The sequence below is a fragment of the Gadus morhua genome, chromosome 15 (assembly GCF_902167405.1).
Source record: "Gadus morhua chromosome 15, gadMor3.0, whole genome shotgun sequence".
In the NCBI taxonomy this organism is placed as follows: Eukaryota; Metazoa; Chordata; class Actinopteri; order Gadiformes; family Gadidae; genus Gadus; species Gadus morhua.
Genome location: NC_044062.1, coordinates 14,312,187 through 14,337,908, shown reverse-complemented (window position 1 = coordinate 14,337,908; position 25,722 = coordinate 14,312,187). Strand labels below are relative to the sequence as shown.

The 25,722-nt window shown below is 45.5% G+C and overlaps 1 protein-coding gene across 23 annotated transcripts in view; it reads left to right on the top strand.

The window, feature by feature from the left end:
- col13a1 (collagen, type XIII, alpha 1) overlaps nt 1–25,722 on the top strand; it is an 88,049-nt gene that overhangs the window by 41,620 nt on the left and 20,707 nt on the right. For 10 of the 23 annotated variants that reach the window (XM_030379633.1, XM_030379620.1, XM_030379636.1 and 7 more), the window contains 18 exons: nt 3,091–3,117; nt 7,233–7,268; nt 8,061–8,087; nt 10,212–10,262; nt 12,060–12,095; nt 12,558–12,584; nt 12,888–12,914; nt 14,342–14,368; nt 14,477–14,503; nt 14,827–14,853; nt 17,278–17,340; nt 19,315–19,398; nt 19,903–19,944; nt 20,070–20,087; nt 20,542–20,568; nt 20,682–20,726; nt 22,706–22,732; nt 23,415–23,459. In XM_030379633.1, coding sequence (XP_030235493.1) covers nt 3,091–3,117; nt 7,233–7,268; nt 8,061–8,087; nt 10,212–10,262; nt 12,060–12,095; nt 12,558–12,584; nt 12,888–12,914; nt 14,342–14,368; nt 14,477–14,503; nt 14,827–14,853; nt 17,278–17,340; nt 19,315–19,398; nt 19,903–19,944; nt 20,070–20,087; nt 20,542–20,568; nt 20,682–20,726; nt 22,706–22,732; nt 23,415–23,459 — 663 coding nt within the window. Of the gene's footprint in view, nt 1–3,090; nt 3,118–7,232; nt 7,269–8,060; nt 8,088–10,211; nt 10,263–12,059; nt 12,096–12,557; nt 12,585–12,887; nt 12,915–14,341; nt 14,369–14,476; nt 14,504–14,826; nt 14,854–16,656; nt 16,699–17,277; nt 17,341–19,314; nt 19,399–19,902; nt 19,945–20,069; nt 20,088–20,541; nt 20,569–20,681; nt 20,727–22,705; nt 22,733–23,414; nt 23,460–25,722 lie in introns of all 23 variants that reach the window. The other 13 variants (XM_030379622.1, XM_030379643.1, XM_030379629.1 and 10 more) reach the window with 9 other exon arrangements.

Genomic DNA, 25,722 nt, shown 5'->3' with positions numbered 1-25,722 from the left:
GCCTCCATTACCCGTGCCTGACAGACCACTTCAGTGAGTGCTGTGAATCTGGCCAGCGCCGCGGTCAGAGTTCCTCCCTGGAAACTGTGAGCTGCGGTCCCAGCGAGGACTCTAGGTTGATGATGTAAGATAGTGGGGCCAAGCCCATCATCCCCCACTCTTCGTACTTTGGTTGCTCCCTCTTACGACTGCCGGAGCAGAGTGCTGCTAGTCCCGGCTGGAGAGCCTCACGTCAAAAGCTTGCGTCGGTTCGATCTCTGACCTTAGCCAATGCGTTTTAAAGTGACTCCCTGACGTCTGCTGTGGGTCCCCCTCCACCCCTGGGAATGGTAAGGAGGACCTTGTCTGGAACATTGTGTTCAAGGTGCTATAGTCGGGCACCGTTCTGACAGCTGCTGTCCCTGGGTGTCAGCGCCGGGGAGGGGGGGGGGGGGGGGGGGGGGGGGGGGGAGGAGGGGGTTCTTGTAGAGGCCCTGGTTAGGCTCGGGGCAGAGATGGATGGGTGGGAAGGGATCTTGAGCCGGGATGAGTTGGCAGGATACAGTCTGCGAGTGGTCCAGAGGTAGTCAGGCTTTCCTGGCCGGGGCGTGGGTTGCCTCAGTCCCTGGGAAGAAGCCACTTGGGCCATTGTTTGTAGTTTCTGGTGAGGGATCCCAGCTAAATCCAGAGCGCGGGAACAGAGAGGGAAATGGCGTGTTTGTTTAGTGTTTAATATTCTCATATGATCTACACCTGATCTAAAACAAAAGTCATTGTTGCGTGAAAGGAAATTTGATAGGAATCAAGCAATTGGCCATGTGTTATTTTAAGACCAGACTCTGCAGAAACGTAAAAATTCTATGAATGTATGTAATATAAATCCAAGTTGTATTTTCTTGAAAGGCAGGCCTTGTGGAGTCAGTTGTTACAAATATGCTCTTTGTCAATGAGTTTCACAAGTCGTAAAGCGACTTCTGTATGGAGGCCTGGCTCCTGTTTTTACACACATCAAATCTAACACACAATCACCATCGACGCTGCCACCCAAAAGCGTAAAAAGTAAAACTGGCCATTTCCTGTTTTGGGAAACCTTTGAACCTTTGTCGTCTTTCGAAAACCAAAAGAGTCCATTGCCGAGGAAAGGTCACACGAGAGGCTTGACCCTCTGCCCCTTGTTTTCTCTACAATTAAAGGTTGAGTATGCACAGGCACACACAATCCATGACTGTCACTGAGCTTCCGTTTGAATACTCTGAATGAGCGCAGCCATTCAAAAGTCATAGAGGAGATTGGGACGGGCGGGGAAGGGACCAAAGAGCCAATTATGTACAACTGGCGTTAGTCCTCGTACAAGAAAGAGCATACAGGCTTTGTACAGTATGTTGGGCTTTGATTTATATCGACATGTGGTAGATGCTTTTATATAAACATATGTCATATGGATGTAATGTGAATATATTGGTGAGTTGGGGCATTATAGAGGTACAGGATTATCAACATGTATCTCAGCAAAACATTTGCTCTATTTCTGTAAGTTTTATCTTTTCACTTTACTATCACCAATCAAGTACATTAATATTCGATTGGTATGCATTCATACAACATTATAAATATGTATAGAACTTCCACCCGGAAAACACAATATAAATCAGGGACGTGGAGCGTGAAGACCTGTCATCCTGTCAACCCGGGTTTGACCAACCGGACGGTCCCTTGGTAATCAGGGGCCTCGACGGTCCCATAATACGAAGCACATGTTGGGGTCAAGACCTACCTCTAAGCAGGTCTGCTTTTTCACAAGTTAAGGGGGAACACTATGATCCCCAAGCAGATGTCCCTCCAGAGAGCCTGTAGCAAACTCACAGACACCCGTGTGTTAGGTTCCCACTCGGGGTACACACACCTCACCGCTGCCCTCTCGACGGGCTGGGGCGTGGTCGCCCTTACTGTCGGCCCGCTGGCCCTCATCTCACTCAACTTTTGACTGGGTCCAGGAACGGCACGTTAATTACAATCAAATGGTTAATCGCTCTCGGTTAAGGGAGAGACACACCAGCCCTTGTTCTGAAGGTGTCTCTACTACTATTGTGGTATTGTGTGAGACTTCTCCTGGTTAAATAAAGGTTAAATAAAATAAAAATTGTATTGTAGATTGTTTCTGTTAATTGTCTGAGATTTATGAATTCTTAGCGTGTTTCTGCGGACTGGGGAACCACAGGGGATGTGAAGCAGTGTGGAGTGTCCCGCCTCGAAGAGTATCGGTGCGTGAATAATGACTTCCCCCGTCTTGCTGTCGGCCAGCGCTCGCCCACACTGGGGAGGGAAGTACTAACAGCCCCCCCAGAGGAAACTCTGAGGGGGGATAGTGAGGAGATGCCAGCATTCAGGGAACCAGGAACTCCTCCAGAAGGTTATCCTTCCACTCTGGGAAGTATGAATGCTTCAGCACTCAAGAAAGAGTCAAGAGTTCCTGTTTATTTAGACGCACCGGCAATTAGCGGTCCACCCTTAAAACACACACCTGAAGGAACGCTTGATTTATGTTCCGCCCGCCCGGCGGAGACAAAAGGCACTTGACGTCTGACATTGTTTTCCTCCAATGCCCCCCTCTTGAACATAGACAATATCAAACCACTGTTTAGAATTTACTTTTCAAATCGCCATGCCAACGACTTGTCGTGTCCGCCTCCTACTCCAAAACTATGATGTCAGAAAGTCTAAAGTCCAATCTGTAGCATGGGCATGGCATGCAGAACGTGATTTACCTGTGTGTCTCTGTGATTCAACATGTTTTTGGAATCTAGATACATTTATGCTGTGAATGATGATGCTGTGTATCATTTGTGACTCCTTTTCATTATCTTATTTTATTTTTATTGGATCAAATGGATTCAACCCTAAAAACAATCTAGCACATACAGTTGATATAATAAATACCAATATCATTGATATCAATGATCAAACCTTTACGAAAAACATTATCCTTCATCCTCATTTTATTCTGGCCCTGCTCAATGGTGGCCATCTTGACAAATGTGTTCCTTGACTTGAGCATTGTTGAGATTGACTGTCTCTGTTTGTATCCCTCTTCTCCTCTCACCCCTTCTCCAGGGTCCTCCGGGACGAGCAGGCTTTCCGGTAAACCTCTGTCGTGACTCTCTCTCTTCTCACGTTCGCCTGTGTGTTTCATGACCCTCTGCTCCCCTCACTGAGACGACAGTGACCGTTACAATCATGACCTCAGGCCCTAGCAGGAGTTTATATGTCTGTTCAATTTTGAACACATGGACTGACATGAGAACATTTAGATTTGCTCTGGGCCTCCAGAACTTGATGTCCTGTCAAGTTCTATGGAGCAAAAAACGAAGCCAAGACTTTATTTTTAAGTCTGGATCCATCCAGCCAATGCAAATTATATTATTACTGGAAATGGTTGGCAATGCATATTCAATGATTCAATCATTTATTGCCACCAAATTGGATATCCAAAGTCTTGACCAGAGCTAGAGGCCAGTGCTAAAGCCGCACTACATGGCAGTATGTAGTAACAGCTCTTTCTCTGGAACATTACCCCCTTCAAAACACAGTTCAGGGGGAACGTCTAATGCTTTCAAAAGATGTCCTCCAAGGGGCTTTGAGGCTGAATGAGATTAGATTTGACATGCTCAGCTTCCACATCTGTTTGGTAAAATAAATGTAGTGACTGCTTGCTTAGAAAGTAAATGAGCTCAGAAACTCTCCGAAGCGATAGTAAAGCACCTGGGATTTAACAGGTTGTTTAAGCATCCTTGTCTAATGTTTTTATGACATGAAGGTGTAAAAATCTTTCTGATACAGCCTTGAAGTATACAATTTCAATAAACCAGGATATATCCTTACGCCAGTAATGAAAACAATGGTCTAAAGGTGGTTTCTCAGTGAAGAGATGTCAGAGGGTCTCAATGCAAAAGAGGGTCTGAATTCAGAAGTCAAAAATGTCTTCCACATGTCCTCAAATGTTTATTTGGTTAGGAGCCAGCTAATTGCATACTTAAACATTGAATTGTATGTTAGAATCAACCCGGACTCCGGCCCTCTTTTCTGTCTTAACAACCTTGTGCTGTGTGCTATCTGGCTTTCTGATTACACTAACACCTTGAGAATACTGCTTCTGAAGAGTTGAGGTCCCTCCTGTGTCCAGTAGGGCGACAGGTGGCCCTCCCTCATCTGACCTTTATCCCAGGTTGCCAGTCCCCAAAAGCAACCCCCCATTTTAGCATCAACAGGATCACTTGTGAAACGGGTCCATAAAACCACTTGAGGTGTAGAGGGGATGACCTTTTCCTTTTCTCTCCAAGTGTTTTGGGCGGTTGGTTGAGATTAGCTGACACTCTTTGTCAATGGAAGGCTGACGTCTGTTCCAGTACTTTGTGATTGATTATGCCTGTCAACTGACTGGAAATGAACTCACACGTGGTGTTGGAGTACGATGAGGGTGAAGAAGGATGTGGTTTTTGGAACCTTTCTGAATTTAAAACCGTCTGCGGCATTTCCACACAATGTGGTTTCCATGGGAGATTTTTTAACAAAGGATGTGGAAGTCTTTCTGTATGATGGATGGTTCATAAACACATTGTTCTTTCTATTATATCACACGCTTGCAGACAGACAGACAAAAAGACAGAGAGACAGACATGCAATCAGACCGAACGACTGGCATGCAGACAAACAAACAGGCAGAAAGACTGCCATGCAGCCAGACAGACTGCAATGCAGACAGACAGAGAGACAGACAGACAGGCATGCAGACATACAGACAGATTGGCCGACACAGGCAGAATAGCAGGCAGGCAGACAGATAGACTGGCATGCAGACTGAATGGCAGCTACAGGCACAATGGCAGACAGATGGACAGAGACACACATTAACTCATATATTGCCATAGAATTCTTTCCTTGACCATGAAGCTCCCCAAGTTATTGTATTCCACCCTTATTCATTGGCTGCTCCCCTACACTCATCAAACCTATCCTCAAGGGTTGGTAACGTCTTAAAACCATGAATTTCTGCAACCATGTATCATAAAATATTGAGTTACATTTCGTCGACATCTAAACATAGCCTCAGTGTTGCAACTAAATGTACATTTGAGTGTGTTATAGTTTCAGTCGTCCAAGTGTGACTAAGGTCAGCTATTTGGTGTGAATGTGCTTGCATGTGTGTCCGTGCCTGCCTGTGTGTGTGCGTGTTTATTGATTTTCTGTTCCAGCTGAGACTTGTTAGGCCCTAGCAGGCATTAATCCTTCTGACTCCAGCGTAGGTGTGTGGGGTGTGTTGTCAGCTAAAGGCCCAGGGTGTGTGTGTGTGTGTGTGTGTGTGTGTGTGTGTGTGTGTGTGTGTGTGTGTGTGTGTGTGTGTGTGTGTGTGTGTGTGTGTGTATGTATGCGTGTTTGTGTGCGCACGAGTGTCAGTTGGCGGTCAGCTGTGGTCAGACAGCGGTGAATTTGAGACGGCCAGAATCCTGGTTACTGTGTGTGTGTGTGTGTGTGTGTGTGTGTGTGTGTGTGTGTGTGTGTGTGTGTGTGTGTGTGTGTGTGTGTGTGTGTGTGTGTGTGTGTGTGTGTGTTTAAGAGAGACTATAAGAAGGCCCAGAGGGAGAGATTTGTGTGTGCAATAGCGTAGACTTGACCAAGTGCTGTATGTGTTTTAAGTAGACAGAAAATCCATCTCTTTTCTTAGGTCGACCATAGGCCCTCAAAGGGTATACTCAGCTATCTGACCAAACAGCAGCAACAGCCCCAAAGAGTGATTAATCTACGGATTGTGAGAATGCAGTGAAGCGTTCATTCAGCACCTCGGACAGAGATATGAGGAGATCCGTCAGTTCCCCAGCAACAGTATTTATGTCTTTATATCATTAAGTATGACATGTTCATGTTCATTATTATTCTGTTAATTACATCAGTCTTCTGTATTCTGTTCTCTTATACGAGTGGTGCAAATTCAAAAATAGGATTTACAGAGTGGGATTGGTTTCCAATCTTTTAGCCAGAAAACACTATTTTATTCACAAAAGGCAACAATTGTTGAACCGATTTTGATTCACAGATGCACAATTTTCTCCCTTATCTCATACAAGAAACGTACGCCTACAACAATCTTACTCGTTTGAATTGGAAAATAATAAACTTGATATATATGAATTATAATTGTACTGATCTTTGAGTGTAGAAAGCAGCATGTCTTTTGCATCCTTAACCTTTCACTTTTGGGGGAAATCATTTCCAAGCTACCACCTTTCTAACCGGCTTGAATCTCCATGGAGCTTTTAACAAAAACCCAAATGACCTGCAATAAAACCTGGTGAAATTACCTTTTCCCCAAAAGGACCTCTTACAGCCTTCTGACCCAAATCCACACCTCCTCCCCCACCCCACAAACCTCCTTCTGAACACACTAACCCCTTCACTGCTCACCTCCACCCTGTTTCCAACCCCACCCCACCAGATGAAGTCGTCAAGCAGCTGTCATCACCAGCCCTAACCCCCGGGTCTTCAGGGTGCCCCCGGGGTCTGCCTTCCAGGCCTGGGGGGGAGGGGGGGTAAGGGGGGGGGTGGGTGGGGGGTTGGATGAGTGTGTAATGGGGCCGTGAAAGGAACCGTGTTCCTGTAATCATTCATAATAATCAGTCATTTCAATGCGGATAACCTGGTTCTGGTTAATAGACATCCAGTCATCACAAAGTCCTGGCTGATGTTTTATATACAAACTAAGTTCTTTAAACATCCCAGACTTCTCATTTTGAACATTTAAAAAACACAGGCATTTCTTAAGCTTGAGCTGTCATAGTAAGAATGTTTGACTGTTACACGCCAACGCAAGCATTTAGCATTTAGCATGGCATTACAACCAGCTGTCTAAGGCCCCATTACAGAGCCAATCACTCCAGTTTGAAAGATCGTCTTGAAATGGATACCCTGATATGATAGCATGTTTTCATTTGGAAATGAGCTGCGAATTATTTAGATTTTTTTAATTGGCAGCTTGCCCCATGATATCCAATTTTGTAGAAATGCACTGCCCAATGGCCACCTTTGCCAAACATTTTTCTATCTACACCATTCACTATTTCTTGAGTACAACTGAGCTTACGAATTGTATTTGGACGATACGCACAAAGTTTAAACGTCATGGTGTCCATTTCAAGAGTATAGCATTGCGAGGCTAATGGTATCGCTGACTGCTGTTCTTCTGACTCTGCATTGGTTGCTAGGGTGACAAGGGAGGTCTGGGAATACCTGGACGGATGGTGAGTTATGTGGTCTCCGGCCACTGTAGTACCATAGTATCAACCATAGTACCATATATGCACCTTAATTATGTAGTCCTACAAAATGTATATTACCTTAGTATTACACCATATAATACCACACCATCGTACCCGATGGTTTGCTACATTGCACAACACAAAAGCTATCTAAGTCCATTGTGGTGGGCTAGAAGAGACACTGGAGTTCCCTTTTGAGCCATAGAACCCAATTGTGTGCTACTTGTCACAATTAGAAGAAATTGACGGGAAAGAAAATCCAAATGTAAAATAAAAGATCAGAGTTTATTTTATGAGAATATGCAGAATACTAAGTACCTTTTGGAAATTCTTGGGCAAAGAAACAACGTTGAACTTGGTGTTCAACGGAGCGCCTTTCAAAGTAAGAGCTCATATCCCTGCTAGGGTTGGTTCGGGTGCTTTGTGAGCCTAAGCTCGTTGTCGATATATTGCTTCTCTTTTCTTAGCATCTGTCAGAAATATAGCCTGTCCTGAGACTACACTCTCCACTTCTAACATGCCACACCTCCAACACCAGCATCACCCATTACACCACCACAACAGTCCCCTCAAACTCAAACCACCTCCACAACCATTGATCATCTCTGCATGTTTCATAGATCCCCTTTTAATGTATCTAATACTGGACCCTCTCCCTCTCTCTTTCTCTCTCTACATCTCCCTCTCCATATCTTTATCTTCTTCCCCCCTCCCTCCCTCTTCCTATTTTTTCCCTGAACTTTGCATGCGACTGTCTGCTGTGATTCAACCCAGGGCTTAAAAGGACACGGAGGGGAGAAGGTAAGTGTAGGAGCACCTAGCTTTAGCATTAGCACCCAACTACTGCTCAATGTCTGCTCAATGTCTGCCAAGTGTCTACACCAGGGTCTCTGAAACTACGGTCGGGGGCCCAAAATGAGTTGTGATCCAGAGTAGGGTCCTGGCCTGAAAAACACAAGAGCGCACAACCTCAAGCTCTCTAGCAAACGGTTGGTTCCAACTGACACACTCAAATTATTTTGGGTCCCGCGATGAAAAGTTGAGGAATACCTGGTCTACACTGAAATTGCAGGGCGACTAGTCCAACGTGATCTGTGAGGATCCCTGTGTCCTGTTTTGTTTAGGGTATTTTTGCATCAGTAGGATTAGCTTCAGAAGGTCAGGGTGCACTGCCACCTAAATAGCCAGTCACTTGAGAATATGGCGAGATGGGAAACGATGGGTGGTGGGTTTTTGGTAGATCCATGCGCTGCATACAGATAAAGGTTCTGTATCCTTCCTAACAGGGAGACTTCAGACACTGTATAAAAAGCATTGTGACATGGGAGGAAAGTTATTCAACGTACAATCCATGAGAATAACATTTTCAAAACAAATATGCGGCCATATCCTCTCTCTCCAGGGGAGGGCGCATGTTCATGTCTCGCGGCTGTGCCAGGGTCGCCATATGTTCATATACTTCCACGGTTTGTGAGATAATTCAAAATAATATGAAAAATGAGATGGGCGTGAGTCATCCACGGCATGTGATAACAGAGGATTTTTATTGGGAGGCTAAACTCTTTTTGTTTTCATAACATTCTCTTAACTTCCAGAAGCATCCCATTCCTAGGCACTAGTTTTAATAACGGGACCCCTTTACTATTGTGTGGTTAGCTCATTAACTGCCAAACGAGAGGCTGGAGAAGTCGTAGAGTGAATCAATGAAAATCTGACAGCAGCACATATATTTAGCAATACTCTGCCAGACATGCATAGAGAAAAGGCATATTTTCATTTAAACGTCATATTTATAAAACTGCTTCTGTGGGTTTCAAAGCACGGCATTGTGTGCCAAGCAACTTGTAAACGCAAGCAGGGTAAGAGTGAAAACTGAGGCTATGAGCGACAGAAACCCACAGCCTGACTTTTATGTTTTCCCAGGCCGGAGACGATTTCATTTTCAGGCTAAATAAAATCAGTGATTTCTTTGTTCGCTTCCCACTTTATAACAGCGCTTGGTTCCAGTGTGTGCATCTCTGTGCTTTGGCTGCTGGTTTTGGTCTTTGATCTATTTCTGCCGTGTTTCACCGCGCTGCCCCCGCCACAGTAATCCAAGCCAGGTCCAAAGTTATTTGCACATCTTCCCTTGTCTGCTCGCACCGTGCCGTAAGATGACCAACCAGGTTTACGGTTACCCAGACCCCTGCTCGCCACTCCATTGAAGCAGGGTTCCGACCTTTCCCATCAGAGCTCCCAACCGATTAATCAAACCGAGAGTGCAAAAGGAAGCATTTCCCCTTCCCATAGTTGGTATATTTGTTCAGAAACTTAAAGAATCAGCCAGTTCCCTGTGTGATGGATGGCCGCTGCCATCGGCTCTGTCCTTGTGATAGAGTTTCATCGGGAGGGACAGAAGCTAATTAGATAAAGTGGCTGGTAACCGGAGGTGGACCTGGTCTTGTCTCGGTGGTTTGTGTGATTGCGCGGCGGAGGGAGGTCCTCGACGTGTAGCAGGAGGCTGAGACAGAGGCCAGGGCCCAGTGAGTCTCCCACTGTAAACACAGCAGTGGGCCTAACCTTCTGAGTCTTAATGTGTGGCTCCTAAAATCATAACCTCCTTCTGCTCTGGGCCGAAAGTCAAAGTAAACTTGACCACTAACGCCGGCATGTCCCTCAACTCGGTAATAGGATGAGGAGAAGTGTTTATGTCTTTAGGAGCTGGAAGCACCATAACTCTAATCTACGGTGGTAGATGGATTCTTCCTTGAGGTCTTGTCAACATATATCACCGTATAAGAAACAACGCTCTCCCTCTATCACTACGCAAATATGCCCTAATGGGAGTCTGCGGAGATCGGCAAGAGGGCAGAATGGAGGAGTTTGTTTCCTTTGTGTCCCTGAATCCTTGTCCGGCCTCCTCACCGTGACTCCCTCTCTTCTCAGGGTGCACCGGGCGAGCCTGGGCTGTCCATCATCGGGCCGAGGGGACCTCCTGTAAGTGTATTCCCCTCTACTGTAATCACAACTACCTTTAATCCCCTACTCCTATGTCTCTCAATCAGTGTCTCCTTTTTTTCCTTTCTCCTGCTCTTACACACTCTTTGTCTCTCTGTCTCGCATACTCCTGATCTATATCTTTCTCCTACACTCCCTCTCTCAATTTTTTTGTCTCTCTTCCGCTCTTTCCCTTTTAACCTCTCTTTCTCGCTCTCTCTTTATCTCTTTATCTCCCTCTCCTCCTCTCACTCAACAACATCCTAAATCAAATTATGAGATGTAAAGATGATTGCCAATGTCGTGTGCCTTGCCCTGCCTGTGATTATGGCAATCACTCATGCCTGTTGAATCAGGAAGTAATCAGGAAGTTTCTCCAGGACCAACCTAAGGAAATGTAAAGCTATCCAGGCATAGCAAGACTAGAAACCTCTGTGTTTGTACATGACATTAAGCTTTTGATTTAAATTTTGGATGATTTAGCATCTCTGCTTTTTCTTTCGGACATAGAAGAAATGTACAATGGATCAATAATGGAGTAATGATATGAACACTATAATGACACATTTAATATCCTTAGACTGGCTTTAACTTTGAAGTAGTTTTCTTCATAATGTTCAGTTTTTTATCTTCTTTTTTTTTTGAACTAGCACAGCCAATCCTCTGGCCACTTAAGTGAGGCAAACATGTGTTTTTTAAATCAGTGGTTATAGCAGTGCATGGCCGTTTGTGCCAGCCCTTCCAGAATGGTAATTGGCATTTCTAATGCATAGCAGACCGGGCAGGAAGTGAGACAGAGGAGGAGCCTCAAAATAAAAGCACAGCCAGACAGAAGCTGTCAAAGCATAGTTTATTGTTTTAAGTGAGATTATTAATATTTCTCTTTTTGGCAACGGGCCACAGCATCTCTGCCAAGTTGTCATTTTCAGTGTCAAAAAAGTAAAATAGTACCAATAATCGTAATCAAATGCCTTACATCATCCAAATCCTCCTTGCTCTCTGTCTCAAAAAACAAACAATATGCAAGCTTTCTGTGAAAGATGGTAGCAATAAAGTTGTGCTATTTCGATACTTGGACAGCAGACTGAACCTGCCTTGGTAGACCCAGACAACGATCCTAATAAGTTTCCCTTTGGTCAAAGAAATACAATCTGTTTCACTAAATGAACCCCTTCTCCGTCCCTGTAATTTACCTTTATGTTGTTGTCTGTAGAAACCCTCTCCTCCCTTTCTCTGCTCTCTCTCACTGTCTCTCTCTCTTTCTCTCTCTCTGTCTGTCTCTTTCTCGTCCCCTAGGATATTAAAAGTCTTGTACCAGACCGAGTCGTAGCCTCCTGAATATCCACTCTGACTACTCCAAGCTTGTTGTCTAATCATTATTGACGTGGAATAATTCCTCCCTGTCGTCAGGCATAACGTGCAGCAGTCCATCTTTATTAAGCCTGCAAAGGAAGAAGAAAATCTGTGCTTCTTGCCCCCATCTATTTCTTTGCAGGTTTTGTGTTTCAACTGATTTCCTAAAAAGAAAACTGACTGTTCCCCCTATGGGCTGCAGTATCACTCCCGCTGTCCAAGTCAATTACTGGCCTGCCCGGGGTTTTTGCCTTGGAGGGGGGGGCAATGGGGAGTGGTGGTGGGTATTGGGTTGGGGGGGGGGGGGGGGGGGGGGGCACCAAGAGTTCTGAGGTCTAGCTCCTCATACAGAGTTTTTTTGAGGGGGAGATCTCCACGTCAATCTGCGAGAGAAGTGCTCCTCCAAAAACACATCATCTCTGTTTGTGCTCTGTGTTTTCCTAGGGCCAGCCAGGCACCCGCGGGTTCCCAGGGTTTCCAGTAAGTGAACACTTGTGTCATTCATCTGCCTCACAACACTTAAGATGCAGGTTTAGGGTTAGGGGCCACCGTGACAATACACTGAGAGTGGAAGTTTGTTTTAGAGATCAGCTCAAAACCCTCAACAGTATTTCTTGTTCCTGGTATTGCCTTCTTGAAGGTAATGCGTTGGTCTCTTCGTGACGTCTTGTCTTTAATTCAAACCACTTTTTGAAAGAAAATAATAATTATTTACCCGTGACATTTTTAAGCACGTCACCTTTCTATTATTAAAAAGGAAGGGCTTTAATCACTGTAGGTCTATGCGGATAAAAACGTCTGCTAAATGACAAAAGAGTAAAAGTGCAAAATGCCAGCTCTTCAAATGCAAAAGAAAATATGGATTTTACAATAAAAAATGCTAGCAGATTGTGCTATGATTTTTCTTCTTTTTGCTTCTTACTCTGTCTTCTTTCATGCTAGGGTCCAATCGGGTTGGATGGCAAGACTGTGAGTTTTTTCTCTTTTTCTCAGATATTTTATAATGATAATAATGATATAATTGAGTCAATGACTTTGCTACATTAGTTCCCGGTTTCATCAACCTACGGCCGTAATGATCATAATTAGGCTAAGAATGATTGTGGTCATTTCAGTCATAAAATCTCTATTAGTATCATTACCGCCATTACAGGGCACTGTTTAAGATGTCATTTATGTTTCTAGGAAGTTATTCCTATGGAAAATCAAGGTCAGGTATCTGTGTTTGAATCACTTTAACTCTTCACCGTTGATCACTGTTTTCTATCACAGGGACAGAATGGACAGAAGGGTGACATGGTAAGCTTTTCTCAAGACCAAAACCTCCAAAAAACTAAAATATATATAAGGCCTATTACGAGCATTGACAAGTTAAATTCTTTTTTAATGTTCTATTAAGGTATCATATTATAAAAAAAACAGTGTTTGACCACACATAATCATTGGAAAACAAAAGTAGCGGCCTCATTTGTGGACAGGGTAATAGGATAGCAGGGCTGTTTTAGTAAAATAAGGAAATGACCAGACACACTTCAGAATAGACCTGATCCTATATTTTCAGGTTTGTGCAACTCTTTGTTATTTTTCTAACATAGGCTTTTGAAAAACCGGTCATGTATTACTTTTCTTGATCTAATTCATGTTGTGTATTTTTACTATTTGAATTTCTATGAATTCTAAAGCAACCCACTCAAATGATGTGCTGCATTACCATTGAAAAACTCCCCTGAGCACCTCTGTATTGAATAAACAGTTTAAGACGGTATTAAGTTCTGAAGAATATCATCATCACCCTATTAGAGTTGCCGATGTGGTTTTGCGTTGACTTATTTTGTCACAAACACCCACTTATGCCTTGCTGGCCACCGGAGAAATAGCACTTCTTTAGCAGACTTGGATCGTGGAAGTCGGTCCTCTTGCCAACCTCAATAAAGATATATTTATAGAAGAAGGGGAAAATGCCCTGAATGCTCTGTGGTGTGAGCTTTTTTCAGACATTGACAGAAACTGTTTTCTGTCACTCCTTCGGGTAGTTCAACCTTTTTTCCCCGGGATGGCTGTTTAAAGAGCATTAGTCTTGGTGAGACAGTGGGAAGTTATTCTGTGTGTGGGGGGGAAATGAGGTATGTTTTGAGAAGGGGGGGGGGGGGGGGTTCTTTCTTGCCTATTCTGACCCACATCACCGGTGGGCTCCCATTTGGAGAGAATCCGGAGAAACTGTTGACCTCCAGTGAAAACACCACAGTCTTCCAGTAGGTGTACATCTGCGTCTGGCTAAAATAACGCCGGAGGGATGGTTAACGACACTATAATGAGCTGATTTTCCTAACCCGCTCCCTGCCCCCGCCTGAGGGGACGTCAAGCAGTATGCACGGAGCATTCAAGGCAGGTAGCCTTGGGGAATGTTCCCAGACGTGGGGTTGGTGGGGTCGGTTCAGAGCTGTGGGGTGGGTTCTTAGGTGGAGGGTCACCTGAGTGCCGCTGTGGGCTGGATGTATCCAACTGGGCCCTGGCTTCCTCGGGTCCATTAATCAAGGCTGTGGCAAGGCTCTGACAGATGAGGAGAGCAGCACACCCCAGGAGCCGCTGGGAAGTCCTACTGAATCGCTCAGTTCAGGACCAGTGATTAGAATGGACTTGTTCCAGGCGACCTGCCGCTTGGGGATGGCTCTTTATTGTTTCCCAGTTCACTGATCGCTTTGCTTGACTCTTGCATCCTCTTTCAGGGTCAGAAAGGACTGACGGGGCTCCCAGTAAGTTTTAAAACGTTTAATAGCATCGTCTTTGACTTTTCACCCTATTATCAGTACTTTGCCGTTTGTTTGTTAGATATTAATTCAAACGTATGTTTCTTCTACTAGGGTGACCATGGACCTAAAGGAGAGAAGGTCAGTGATCTGTTGCACATGAGAATATAACTTATTCTATTAATGGCCCTATTGGTTAGTTGAGTGTGGAACCCAACAAATATTTGGATACCATGACAACTCAATGCGTTATTTTTAGTTCTGCATTCCATTTCCTCGCCCAGGTAGCCATTAGAATGCATTTCCATTGAGTTGTCACGGTTTCCCCAAAGATCCTATCAGGCTAGCCCAACCGACTAACCAATATGGCCTCTAGGTGATCACAGTCTATGGAGAAGGACCTGAACTCTATAGCAGACATACAATAACAAAATACTAATCTTCTGTTTATCTTCTCTCTCCAGGGTGTCTGCGGAGACTACTCACACAGGGTAAGACATCGTTCTTCTGATCTCCATGTTTGGTATTCAGTTCCAAACCAAAATATTCCCCCAATCTCCCATATGCATCTCCTGTTCACCTCTTCCATTCTTTGGCTTCCATCATGGAAGGGGAGTCTGCACTCATGGTGCAGAACGCAGGGAACTTTGGAAGACAAGAGGAACAAGAAGAATAAAACAACCAGAAGCACGGTCTAGATGGACGAATTAGTTTGTGATCAGTAGCACATGAGAGAGAAGAGAGAGTGAGTTTGAGGCAGTGAGGGGCAATCCAGTTTGGCCCCAGCGTCTCCGGCACTCTGCTGTTTCAGGGAAAACAAGGCAATTACTGGCAGGCTCACGGAGCAGCAAGTCAGATAAGGGCCCTGTGTGAGGCGGGTGCCAGGAATAGGAGTTTCAAGTGTGTTGAGTTTTTTTTAATTTTCTTTCACCCGACCCAACTCTGATAGCTAGGTCGATTTGGGGCATAATTTCACCTTCAAGCTATTAAGCAACCTTGCTGTGGAGGCATTCTTTTTTTTTATTTTGCTACCAGTTAAGTGAACTCCCAAAATAACATCCAAGAGCACATGGAAAGCTTTCCTTTTCAGAGGTTGTTATTGTGAGCATTATGTTGTCGTATGCATCTCAGACTGCTTGACCCAGGGGAGGAGGTGTAGGTGGTTTGGGATGAGGAAGTAAACAGTGTAGAAAGTCATTTATTTATAGTGACTCATAGTGATTTGAGCCACTATTTATAGTGATTTAATGCTGTTCATTTGGGGTGAGTGGGTCGGTAAGGTAGGGTTAGTTGTGACGAGTCGTTGGTAAAGGTAGGGTCGGTAGTACGAAGTGAGTGGTTAGGCGTAGGGTAGGGTCAGTTCTTTGACATGACCCTTTTGGTCCTTCATAACATTATATATTGATCCTTCTGTCAAAGAACCTCCATTTCCAACCATAGAACCAATCACTCCTCACCCTTAGTATAAACACATGGTAGAAAAAAAAACGATTGGGACTCCTTTGGTTGCGTTGGAAATTACCACCTGCCTGATTATGTAGGAGCTCTTTGTCCAGGACCTTCCCCTGAAAACCATGGCTGCCATGCGCTCCAGCCAGCCTTTGGTGTTCAAGGTTTGTGGGAGCCTGAAAACACCCCCACATCCTCCAGGTGGATTAACCCAGTCCTGCCGCAAAGAGAGCCCATGCTCCTGTACCCTCTGCTCTCCACTGCTAAAAAGTGACCAAGCCTAACTGAATTGGAGAATAACAATTGCTCCTTTTTCAGTTTCAATTGAGCAAAATGCTGCTCTTTTTAATGCAACTTGCAATACCATCACTTCCTGAATTGTAGCACTTTCTTGTGTAACTTTGTAAACCATGTTCATGTTTGTGAATTTGGTGGACAGTGGGAAACGGTGAAGGATACAGCGGCAGTTTTGCCTACTTTTTGTATGTTTTACCCCCCATTACTTATATATGTTCTTCCCTGTATAATCTTCTGAACATACTTTATATATTTCCTTATGAATGCACCTTCAATGTGGAGGCTATTGAACGTTGAATTGTTTGATTAAATGTACAATTTAGTCAAGATGCTTAAAACTATTTATCATTGAAGGCTGCGCTATTCCTGTGTCTTAGAAAGAACAATGCTGGAAATATGTACTGTATGTAAAAAGTAGGCAAGAAGCATGCAGCTCACTCAGCCCAGTGGCGGTGGAACAAAATGACTCCAGTGGTTAACAGTGGGGAAGTACCTTCCCCCCCACTTCTCTCTAAACTGTAAACTGATGATGCTGGTGGTCTCAACAGAAGCGACGTATTGTACAGCCGTGTGCTGGACAGTTAGCCACAGTAAGTCTGGTCGTGTTCTGCGCTGTGCTGCACAGCTCTCTTTGTGGCAAGGCTGTCTTCCACTTGATCTCCACTGTGTTTCAACCTAAAGGCCGGTTAGGGTGGCAACCTGAGAGATGAGGGGTTGATGTCGGACTGTGGCTTCGTAAAGCACAGATCACATCATTTCTCGAAGAAATCTAATTTCTTGCCCAGTCACAAATCAACCCTTCTTATCTCAAGCCTTATCCGGCCTCTAGATTGCATCGGCAATACCTCGCGTTGTCTTTCTTTTTTTTATCTCTCGCTTTCTTTCTGTCCGAGCATTCGTTCCTCTGTACTTCGGCAATTTCTTTATTTTTCACTCTCATGTTGATTTCTGTTGTTTCTTCTCCTCTCTTCCCCCCTCCCCCTCCCTCTTCTCTTCCCTCCTCTTCTCTTCCTCCTCGCCACCCGTTTCCTTTCCATGACCTCCCGGTGACCTTTGACCCGTGAACGTTTTGGCCCCCGCTGGCCACCTGTGCTTTGTGACCCCTCTTCCTCTCCTCCCACCCTCCTCGCCTCCCCCGCCTCCCATCCAACCTGCTCCCTCCCTGGCAGATGTTGCCCATCACTGTGCGCAACATGCCGTCCATAAGCCCTCTAATCCTAAAGCGTCTGAAGGTACAGCTCTCTCTGCTCCCCATACTCCCCCCCCCCCCCCCCCCATCCCTAAACCCCCACTACCCTTAACCCCAACCCTAACCCCCTGCACCAACACTACCAACCTGAGGATGCCAACCGCCGTCAGCCAGCCGCCGATCTCTGACCCCGTCGATGTGATGGTCAAACTGCGGTGGAACCCCTGGAGAATTTATGATATTGGGGGTTCATTTTGGGTTAGCTAACCCTAAGACCAACACATCTTAAGCACATTAATCTTCCTTTGATCTCAAGATGAATCAATTATGATTACATTAATCATAAATACTTGACTCAAAGGAGACCATTTCATATGCTCAGGGTAATATACTCATTAGAATGCTTCATGGCCCATTTAGTTTAGTCTGAAATCCCCCTGAGAAAAGCTGGAAAGCTTTTTTACTATTTGATAAAAATCTGCATAGTAGATCAAACAGAAGAAAAACAAAGTTTGGACCACACACAATCTAGCATCCGGTTCTTACCGGATCCGGCCATCAAACACTCATGTCCGTCCCTATGAAAGAGCTGGAAAGGTGGCCATGCTGGCCCCTGACCAAGGAGGGCCCCTAGCACAGGTGGACCCCTGTTGGCATCCGCCCTCCATCTTGTTTTCCACCCCCCACCCCCCCAGGTGTGCTGTCTTCTCTGTGCCAGGACAGAATACCTTGTTTGGAGACAAAGCATTGCACTGTGGTACAGGGAGAAACCGTAGAGGAAAAGGAAATACCACCCCTTGACTGTTTTCTAAAAAGGCCCGCTGTGTGGAAGCAATCTTCTGTACCCTGAATGGAATGTGCTCATTGAACAGACACAGAGGCATAAATCATAGCCATAGACCACTAGGTAGGGGAGGGAAATGATGGAATATAAATCTAACGTGGACGGATATGTTCCGGATTATCTCAAGGAAAAGACATGGTGCCGGAGTTGGCAACACTTGCTGATCCAGGGCTACTGTACGCCGTGATTACACTGCGCCTGGATCACGGCCAGCCAGTCCTCCACTTGAAAGTCCTCATAAGTCAGAACACATGCGTGCGTGTGTGTGTTTGTGTACGGTGTGTGTGTTTGTGTGTGTAAATGAATACTATGCTTGTGAGGACTAGGGTTCTAGCCATGTGAGAAAACGCTCCAGCCTTCAAACCGAGCAGACGTTGAATCTTTCCAGACGTACTGTTTGGGTTTTTATTACCAGTAGTCAGACTACACATGATAAAGGCCCTCGTGTTAGCGATAGCTCTCTAGAACCCAAACAAAGGAATGGGAGAAAGAGATGTAGAATGGTCGGCTTTTCTATTGGTGGACTTATTTCTCTGGTAGCCCATTCTGGTCTTTTTAGATCCTGTTGTCGACGTGAATTAAGCTCTTCAGTCGGAAATGTGCTGATCTCCATGGACAGCTTTCAGCCACATAGACATGAATAGAAGATTCTTTCCCCAAGTCATGGCTAGAAATCCACTAGGTAGATAGACATGTAGCAGTGATGGTCCCCTCACTAAGATAAGGGACATGTAGCAGTGATGATCCCCTCACTAAGATAAGGGACATGTAGCGGTGATGGTCTCCTCACTTAGATAACGGACGTGTAGCGGTGATGATCCCCTCACTAAGATAAAGGTACATGTAGCGGTGAATGTCCCTTCACTAAGATAAGCCTCCATCAATAAACTTTCAATGCTATCCCCAGTGCCAGTCTCTCCAAACAAGGTTGCTCAGTGAAAAAACAATGACGTGCCTTGTTCACCTGCTTGTCTCGCTTCCCTGGCTAACGTTGCTCTGCAAAGCATAACTTCCTACACGCTCCACATGCAGTGTGTGTATGTGTGTGGCCGTGTGACCTGTGGCGTTCATGTGCTGGCATGGAGTGCAGTGGATCGGCGTGGTGGTGCTGTGTTGCGTGGCATGGTCCATCAGCGGGCCCCGCGCGGCAGATTGTAACTGTAGGTCTCTCAGCAGGGCGAGACCGGAGCCCAGGGCCCCCCGGGACCTCCCGGGCCTCCCGGGAACCCCGGCCTGAGCGGAGTCAGCGGCCCACCGGTAAGTACCCGGGCAGCGACTTAGGATCACTTGGACTCTGGTCCCAGGTGGACCTTGTAAAAGCTTGTACAAACTAACAACTGGATGGTCGATCTGCACTGGTTTCGTTGGGGGAACAACCTTACCCAGTAAGGTTCTGGGTTCAAACCCCAGTGTGTGCAGTCTAACTGTAGACACTGGGGTCCAAACCCAGAACTTTGAGCAAGCTGAATATTATGTCTTACAAAGTCCTATTCTAAGCAAGGTTAAAAGCTCTCCAACTCTTTGAGCCATTTCTCAATGCCATGATTACTGCTCGTAGACCATTACTCAATGTCTAATCCTAATTAATTTGAGCTGTTAATGGTTTAACACAGAAAAAAAACATCTGCAGAACCTTAAATAAACATATGTAGAATACCACTATGGTCTCACATACATAGCAGGTTTATTTTGCCAGTTATCACACGTGGGTTTACCTCTGCTTAACGCTCCTCTATAAAGTCGTGGTGTCTGTTTTATTAGGGAAAACCTGGCGAAGCCGGGAAGCCAGGGAAAGATCCAAGGGTGAGTAGAGCTTTCGGCCTCAGCCAAATCCTTCCTTTATCAATTTTTTTCTCTCCATGTTCCCATTGTGTAAAATACACTGACATTTAACAGTTCTCTCTTGGTTTGTTTTTCCTCCCCCACAGTTAATACCAGGAATGAAGGTAAACACACACTGAGTTCCAACGGGGTAACCACAGCAAAGATGAATCAGAAAGGGTTCAGAATGTGTCCGACTCTGAACAGACACCACCGAATTACTAGAATCGGCCTGGTTGACTTTGGACTGAATCAGACTATATTTCCCACTATTGAACCAACTGGGATATATTATGTGGGATTATTCAGGAAGTGTAATTCTCAAGCTATTAAACTTTCAAGACAATGGCTGGATGAATATAATTCCCTTACACTGAAATAATGGCAGTTGTGTAAATGTTTCAAAGTATAATGTTCTGAAATTAAGACTTTATTTAGTGGTTTATAAAAAAATCTTTGTTTAAATGACTGCAGCCTTTTCAAAGTAAAGTACTTTGAAGTCCTTCTAAAGTCTGCAGTAGATGTTTATCCAAGTGTTCCTAATGGAGAGTCAACTATTAATGGATGTTCTCATTATAGGGTGAAGCAGGAGTACCAGGGCAAAAGGTAAGATCCAAGTCTTCCATACAATTACACATACAATTACCCATTGGCAAGAATGATGGAACATCCTTATCTCTCTTTCTTCTCAAACTGATCGTCCTTCCATCTCTCCCCAGGGTGACCAAGGAGTCGTTGGCCCGGCCGGTCCTCAAGGCCTACAGGTAGGCTACACCTGTTCTGTGTGCTTGTTAGATCGATGTATGATAAATGTTGTTAAGAGCAGGTAAGCTTGCTCTAATAGTCCTGCCAGTGTGGACATTATGGGGTTGAAACCAGAACCTTTCGGCCAGCAGTCTAACATCCTATCAAATTTACTATCCTTCCCCCGCAGATACTTATATTAGAAAACAAATATACACCAGATATTCTTGAGCATTCACAAATACTGGTCCTTCAGTGCTGTGCATTCTGTGGGGTAAAGTGCTGATCACAAGACCACCCTCTGAGAAGTCAGAGGTTGTTGTCGCTGCTGTGGCTTAGTTCTGGCTGTGGACTACACTGACAAACACACAGCCAAACACACACATTGAAATGCACACACACACACACACACACACACACACACACACACACACACACACACACACACACACACACACACACACACACACACACACACACACACACACACACACACACACACATCACACAGAGGGCCACACGCCAGCAGTGCCGGCTTAATGGATTTCACCTCGGGGGTGCGGAGGGAGACGTGCGCACCCCACCAGGCCTGGGCTGCCTGGCCTCCTCTGGAGGGCACGCACGCACAAACACACACACACACACACACACACACACAGGCATGCAAACACATGGTTGCTCATGCGGACCGGCACAGCAACTGTTCCCTTCCTATCTTACCACCACAGCGCATGACGAAAGAGGGGGAGAGAGAGAGAGAGAGAGAGAGAGAGAGAGAGAGAGAGAGAGAGAGAGAGAGAGAGGGAGAGAGAGGGAGAGGGAGAGAGAGAGAGAGAGAGAGAGAGAGAGAGAGAGAGAGAGAGAGAGAGAGAGAGGGAGAGGGAGATTGTGTGTGGGAGGTAAAAAAATAAAGTGCATTGATGCAAGGAAGAGGGAGAAGCGCAGAGAAAGTTATACAATGAGTTATCAAAGAGGGAGGGATGGGAGGAGAGAGATGGAAAGAGGCGGGGAGGGATGCAACATGATATAGATGGACAATGGAGTAATTGGGGATGAAGATGAAAACAGGAGGAGAGGGGGGTGGTTTGAGTCCACCCCCCTCACCGACCATCACCTCCGCCTCCTCCACCACCTCCTCCTTGTCTCTAGTATCCCATCTTTCTCAGGGTCAGCCTCAGCTGCGGCTCTCCTCTCGCTATATAAACCACCGGGTTTGGCCATCTGGCCATCGTCAGACTGTGTTTACCCGCGCTGTCGTGACCCAAACCACAACCCTCCCTATCCATGACACCGTACTCCCTCACAGCGTTTATTGGGCTAAGACTTAAGGTTGGATCCACCATGGATCTCTTTTTTCTTTTCCTTCTTCTATTAAAAACATCATGGCCCCCTCCTTCACTGCACAGCTTTGAGCTTCCGTTCGGATTATTGCCTCGTAAACGTTAAAGCACAATCTTCCTATCTCTCTCTCTCTCTCTCTCTCGCGCGCTCTCTCTCAGGGTTTTTTTCTTTCCATGAGCTAACTGCTCCCTTCTTATGAGGGAATAAATTCCTGTTTCTACGCCTCAAATAAAATACAGATACACAGATACGTTATGTCCTCATTCTAAACCATTTTCCTTTTTATAATCATTGATTTGACTTTTATTCCGGAACATATCCCTGGGCAAATAATAACTCAGAAGGGATGTTAGATATTCCTTACATATTTTAAATAAATAATATTCGCTGGCAAGTTGTCTTGGAAAGCACAAATATAGTTTGCAAGTCAGCTGCTCCTTTGATTACGGTATAAAGTCCAAACTTGGAGCCTTGCAGCGAAAACGTTATTGTGGTGGTGGTTTGAGGGCTATGGCGCCATCTTGTGGAACACAACGATATTGATTCAAACTAAATTGTTAAAAAAAATAATAATCCTTGTTTATTTTATTTATACATCTTTTTGTGATGCAGGACTGACCGTTTTCTTTTTCTTTCTATTTATGTTATACTCTAACAGGGATTAAAGGGAGATCAAGGCATCCAGGTAAAAACATTTTGCAGCATGCTTTATGGATACACTGTATATCATCAGTGCAGTGATAGTGGCGTTGATTTGTTTTGCATCCACCAGCCGGACGGGTGGTCATCCTCAGTGCAGCAGTCTACTTGCTGACTGTCTGACAAAAGATCAAACACGCCTGTTTTCACATATTTACGACCAGCAGCCTGTGCCTACAGGTTGCGGATTACGTAGAGGTCTCTGCTTAAGTATTTGGGAAGTAGACAAGCGGTGGTGGAGGGGGGCTGGGGGGGGGGGGGGCTCTTCCCTGTCTGGTTGCTTCATCAAAAAACTACTTCAAACAACATGCACTACGGACACTTCAGCCTCCTCCCCCACCACCACCACCACGTGTCCGTCACTCTGTCCAGACTTTTAAACAGAATAGTCGTTTTGAAAAGCGGCCAGGATGGGGTCCCCGTCGACCCCGACGATGGGAGCCCCCCATGATGGATGGTTCTGGAAGCTTTCGTCGTTTTTTAGACCAACCAAAAGGAAAACCGAGGGGAATTATTGATGTAGCTTTTCGGCAGGTGCACGGCGAGAGCAAGTACTCCCCCCCCCCCCCCGCAGCCCTGGGACATGTCGACTGCTCTTCACATCACAGTGTGTTGTGTGTGTGTGTGTGTTATCTCCAACGACGTCTCCGTCCGTTTTTGTTCTATAGGGACGAGCGGGAGAAAAGGGTATCCCTGGAGGGAAGGGAGAGCAGGTATTTGGAGAGGCTGGCGTTGCGTGTGGCATCCCGGGCTGGGGGTGGGGTGGTGTGGGGGGAGTCTCGAGGCGATGACATGCATGGTCGCAGGATGGATGGCCCCGGCCGGAGGGAATGTAGCCCCTAATCCACTCATGGCTGCCTGGGGAATGACCTGAAGTTGGACTGACCTTCTCGCTGAGAGTGCTTTTTTCGCAAAGAGACTTAGTGCCTTTTGTGAAATATATTTTTTTACTATCTTTTTAAAAATTCAAATTCAAAAAGAGTGGATAATTTATTTTTCTTAACGATCATTGACCTGATTTGGTTTGGCCTGTCTAAATAAAATAACGGCCTTCCCTCCCATCAGACTTACACAGGCTGTTAAGTCAAGTTAAGTCTTATTTACGGCCCTCAATGCATTTGCCTTAGCCTTGAACCCTCTTGCTCAGTCTTTGGACTATATTTAGATGATTAACTGCACAAAGGTTCAGCCAATGTAGATACGTGTGCTCCAGGTTCAACAACTTCAGGTTAACTCATGTCTTTATTTATGTCTAACTTGGTCAATCTCAACTAATGGTTTGTCTGACTGAGTCTTATTTTTCTTGTTGAAACACAGTAACCAAATTACAATAATTGTATATTATTATAATAATAATATACAATATTTGATTATACAGCTTCTAACTTCACAGAAGAGCAGACACATTAAATGGTTTTAAACCTCCTTTTGGACCTCAGACTTGTTGCTTATGCTTGTTACTTATCCTGGTTCTACTGTGGGAGTTCAAAAAAAGTTCCATTATTTAACCACGTTAGATTCGTCTTGGAGATTTAAATTACCTAACGACACTGTGACGATTGAAAGACATCAAAGTTACCATAAGACATAGTAGCAACTCTCTCTCTCTCTCTCTCTCTCTCTCTCTCTCTCTCTCTCTCTCTCTCTCTCTCTCTCTCTCTCTCTCTCTCTCTCTCTCTCTCCCTCCAATAGCAGGGTTATAGCAGGGTTCCAGCAGCGCTACTTTTGGGTTAGCATCAGGGATGAGCTCTGTCTATATTAGCAGGGTTAGCGATAGCCCTGCAGTGTTCCAGCATTGATGCTGTTGGGTTAGCATCGGGGATGAGCTCTCTCTGTCTATAATAGCAGGGCTATCGTCCACAGCGCAGTGTTCCAGAAGCGCTACTGTTGGGTTAGCATTGGGGACGGGGCGGGAGGGGTGAGGACAGACCTCTTAGTACTCAGTAGGGCCTCAACCTGAGGTCTCACCGAGTCCAGGGGCCTCCTTTGGGATTCGTAACCATAGCAACGGCTCCCGTGTTCCGCCGAAGCGCTGGCAGCTAGCAGCGGTAGCAGCTGGAGCACTAGCCTTGGATGTTTTCTACATTAAGTCCTATGGGGGGAGGGAGAGGGGAAGAGAGAGAGCAAGGAGGGAAAGATTGCGAAATAGTGAAAGGGGGGGCGTGAGAGAGAGTGAGAAAGAGGGAAAGAAAGAGATGGAGAGATGGGTGGTGGTTGAGGGGGCAGGAAAGGAAATATTGGTGGTATGCACAGGAAGCAGCAATGTGGGCTTTTATTGTATTATAATAAAGAGAAAGTGCTTTAGCAGAGCCCATCCTTCAAAGTTATGGTATGGCCACCTCAGGAATAGTGGTTTGCTCTGATTCTCGCTCTCCCAACAAACAGCCCAGGGTATTTTCCTCTTCCCACCATATAGAAAAACGGCAAATAATAAAATACTTTGGTATTTACAGGGAATATCTACATGGGTCTGACCGCAGAGTGAGCCTACACTACTAAACCTCTTCAAACCCCTTAGTACCGCCATCACAAGCAGGATTCCCAGCGTCCCAGACAGGACAAGGCCGGCAGCAGACCCTCAAGTGTTACTGAGCCGCCCTCCCAGCTGGCCACACGGGGGGGCAGCAGGCTGGTGGGCTCCAGGAGCCGGGAGTCAGTCTGGACGCCGGACCCACTCGGCTCTTATATTTAATGAGTTCCGTCTTAGGGGAAAACAGATTCAATTTCCACCCCCTGGTAATTGGCAAACTTTGGGCACTGAAAGAAAGACGGAAGGAAGGAAATAAAGGAATGAAGGGAGGTAGGGAGAAGAAGGAAAGTAGAGAGAGGGAGGGAGGGAACAGAAAAACAATAAAGAAAGTGTGAGAGAGAGTATGAAAGAAAGGAAGCAGTGAGAACAGAGGGAACAAACCCACAGTGGATTTTGCGGCCGGAAACCTCGGCGGAGAGTTGCACCGTGGGGAGTCTGGCGGGGGT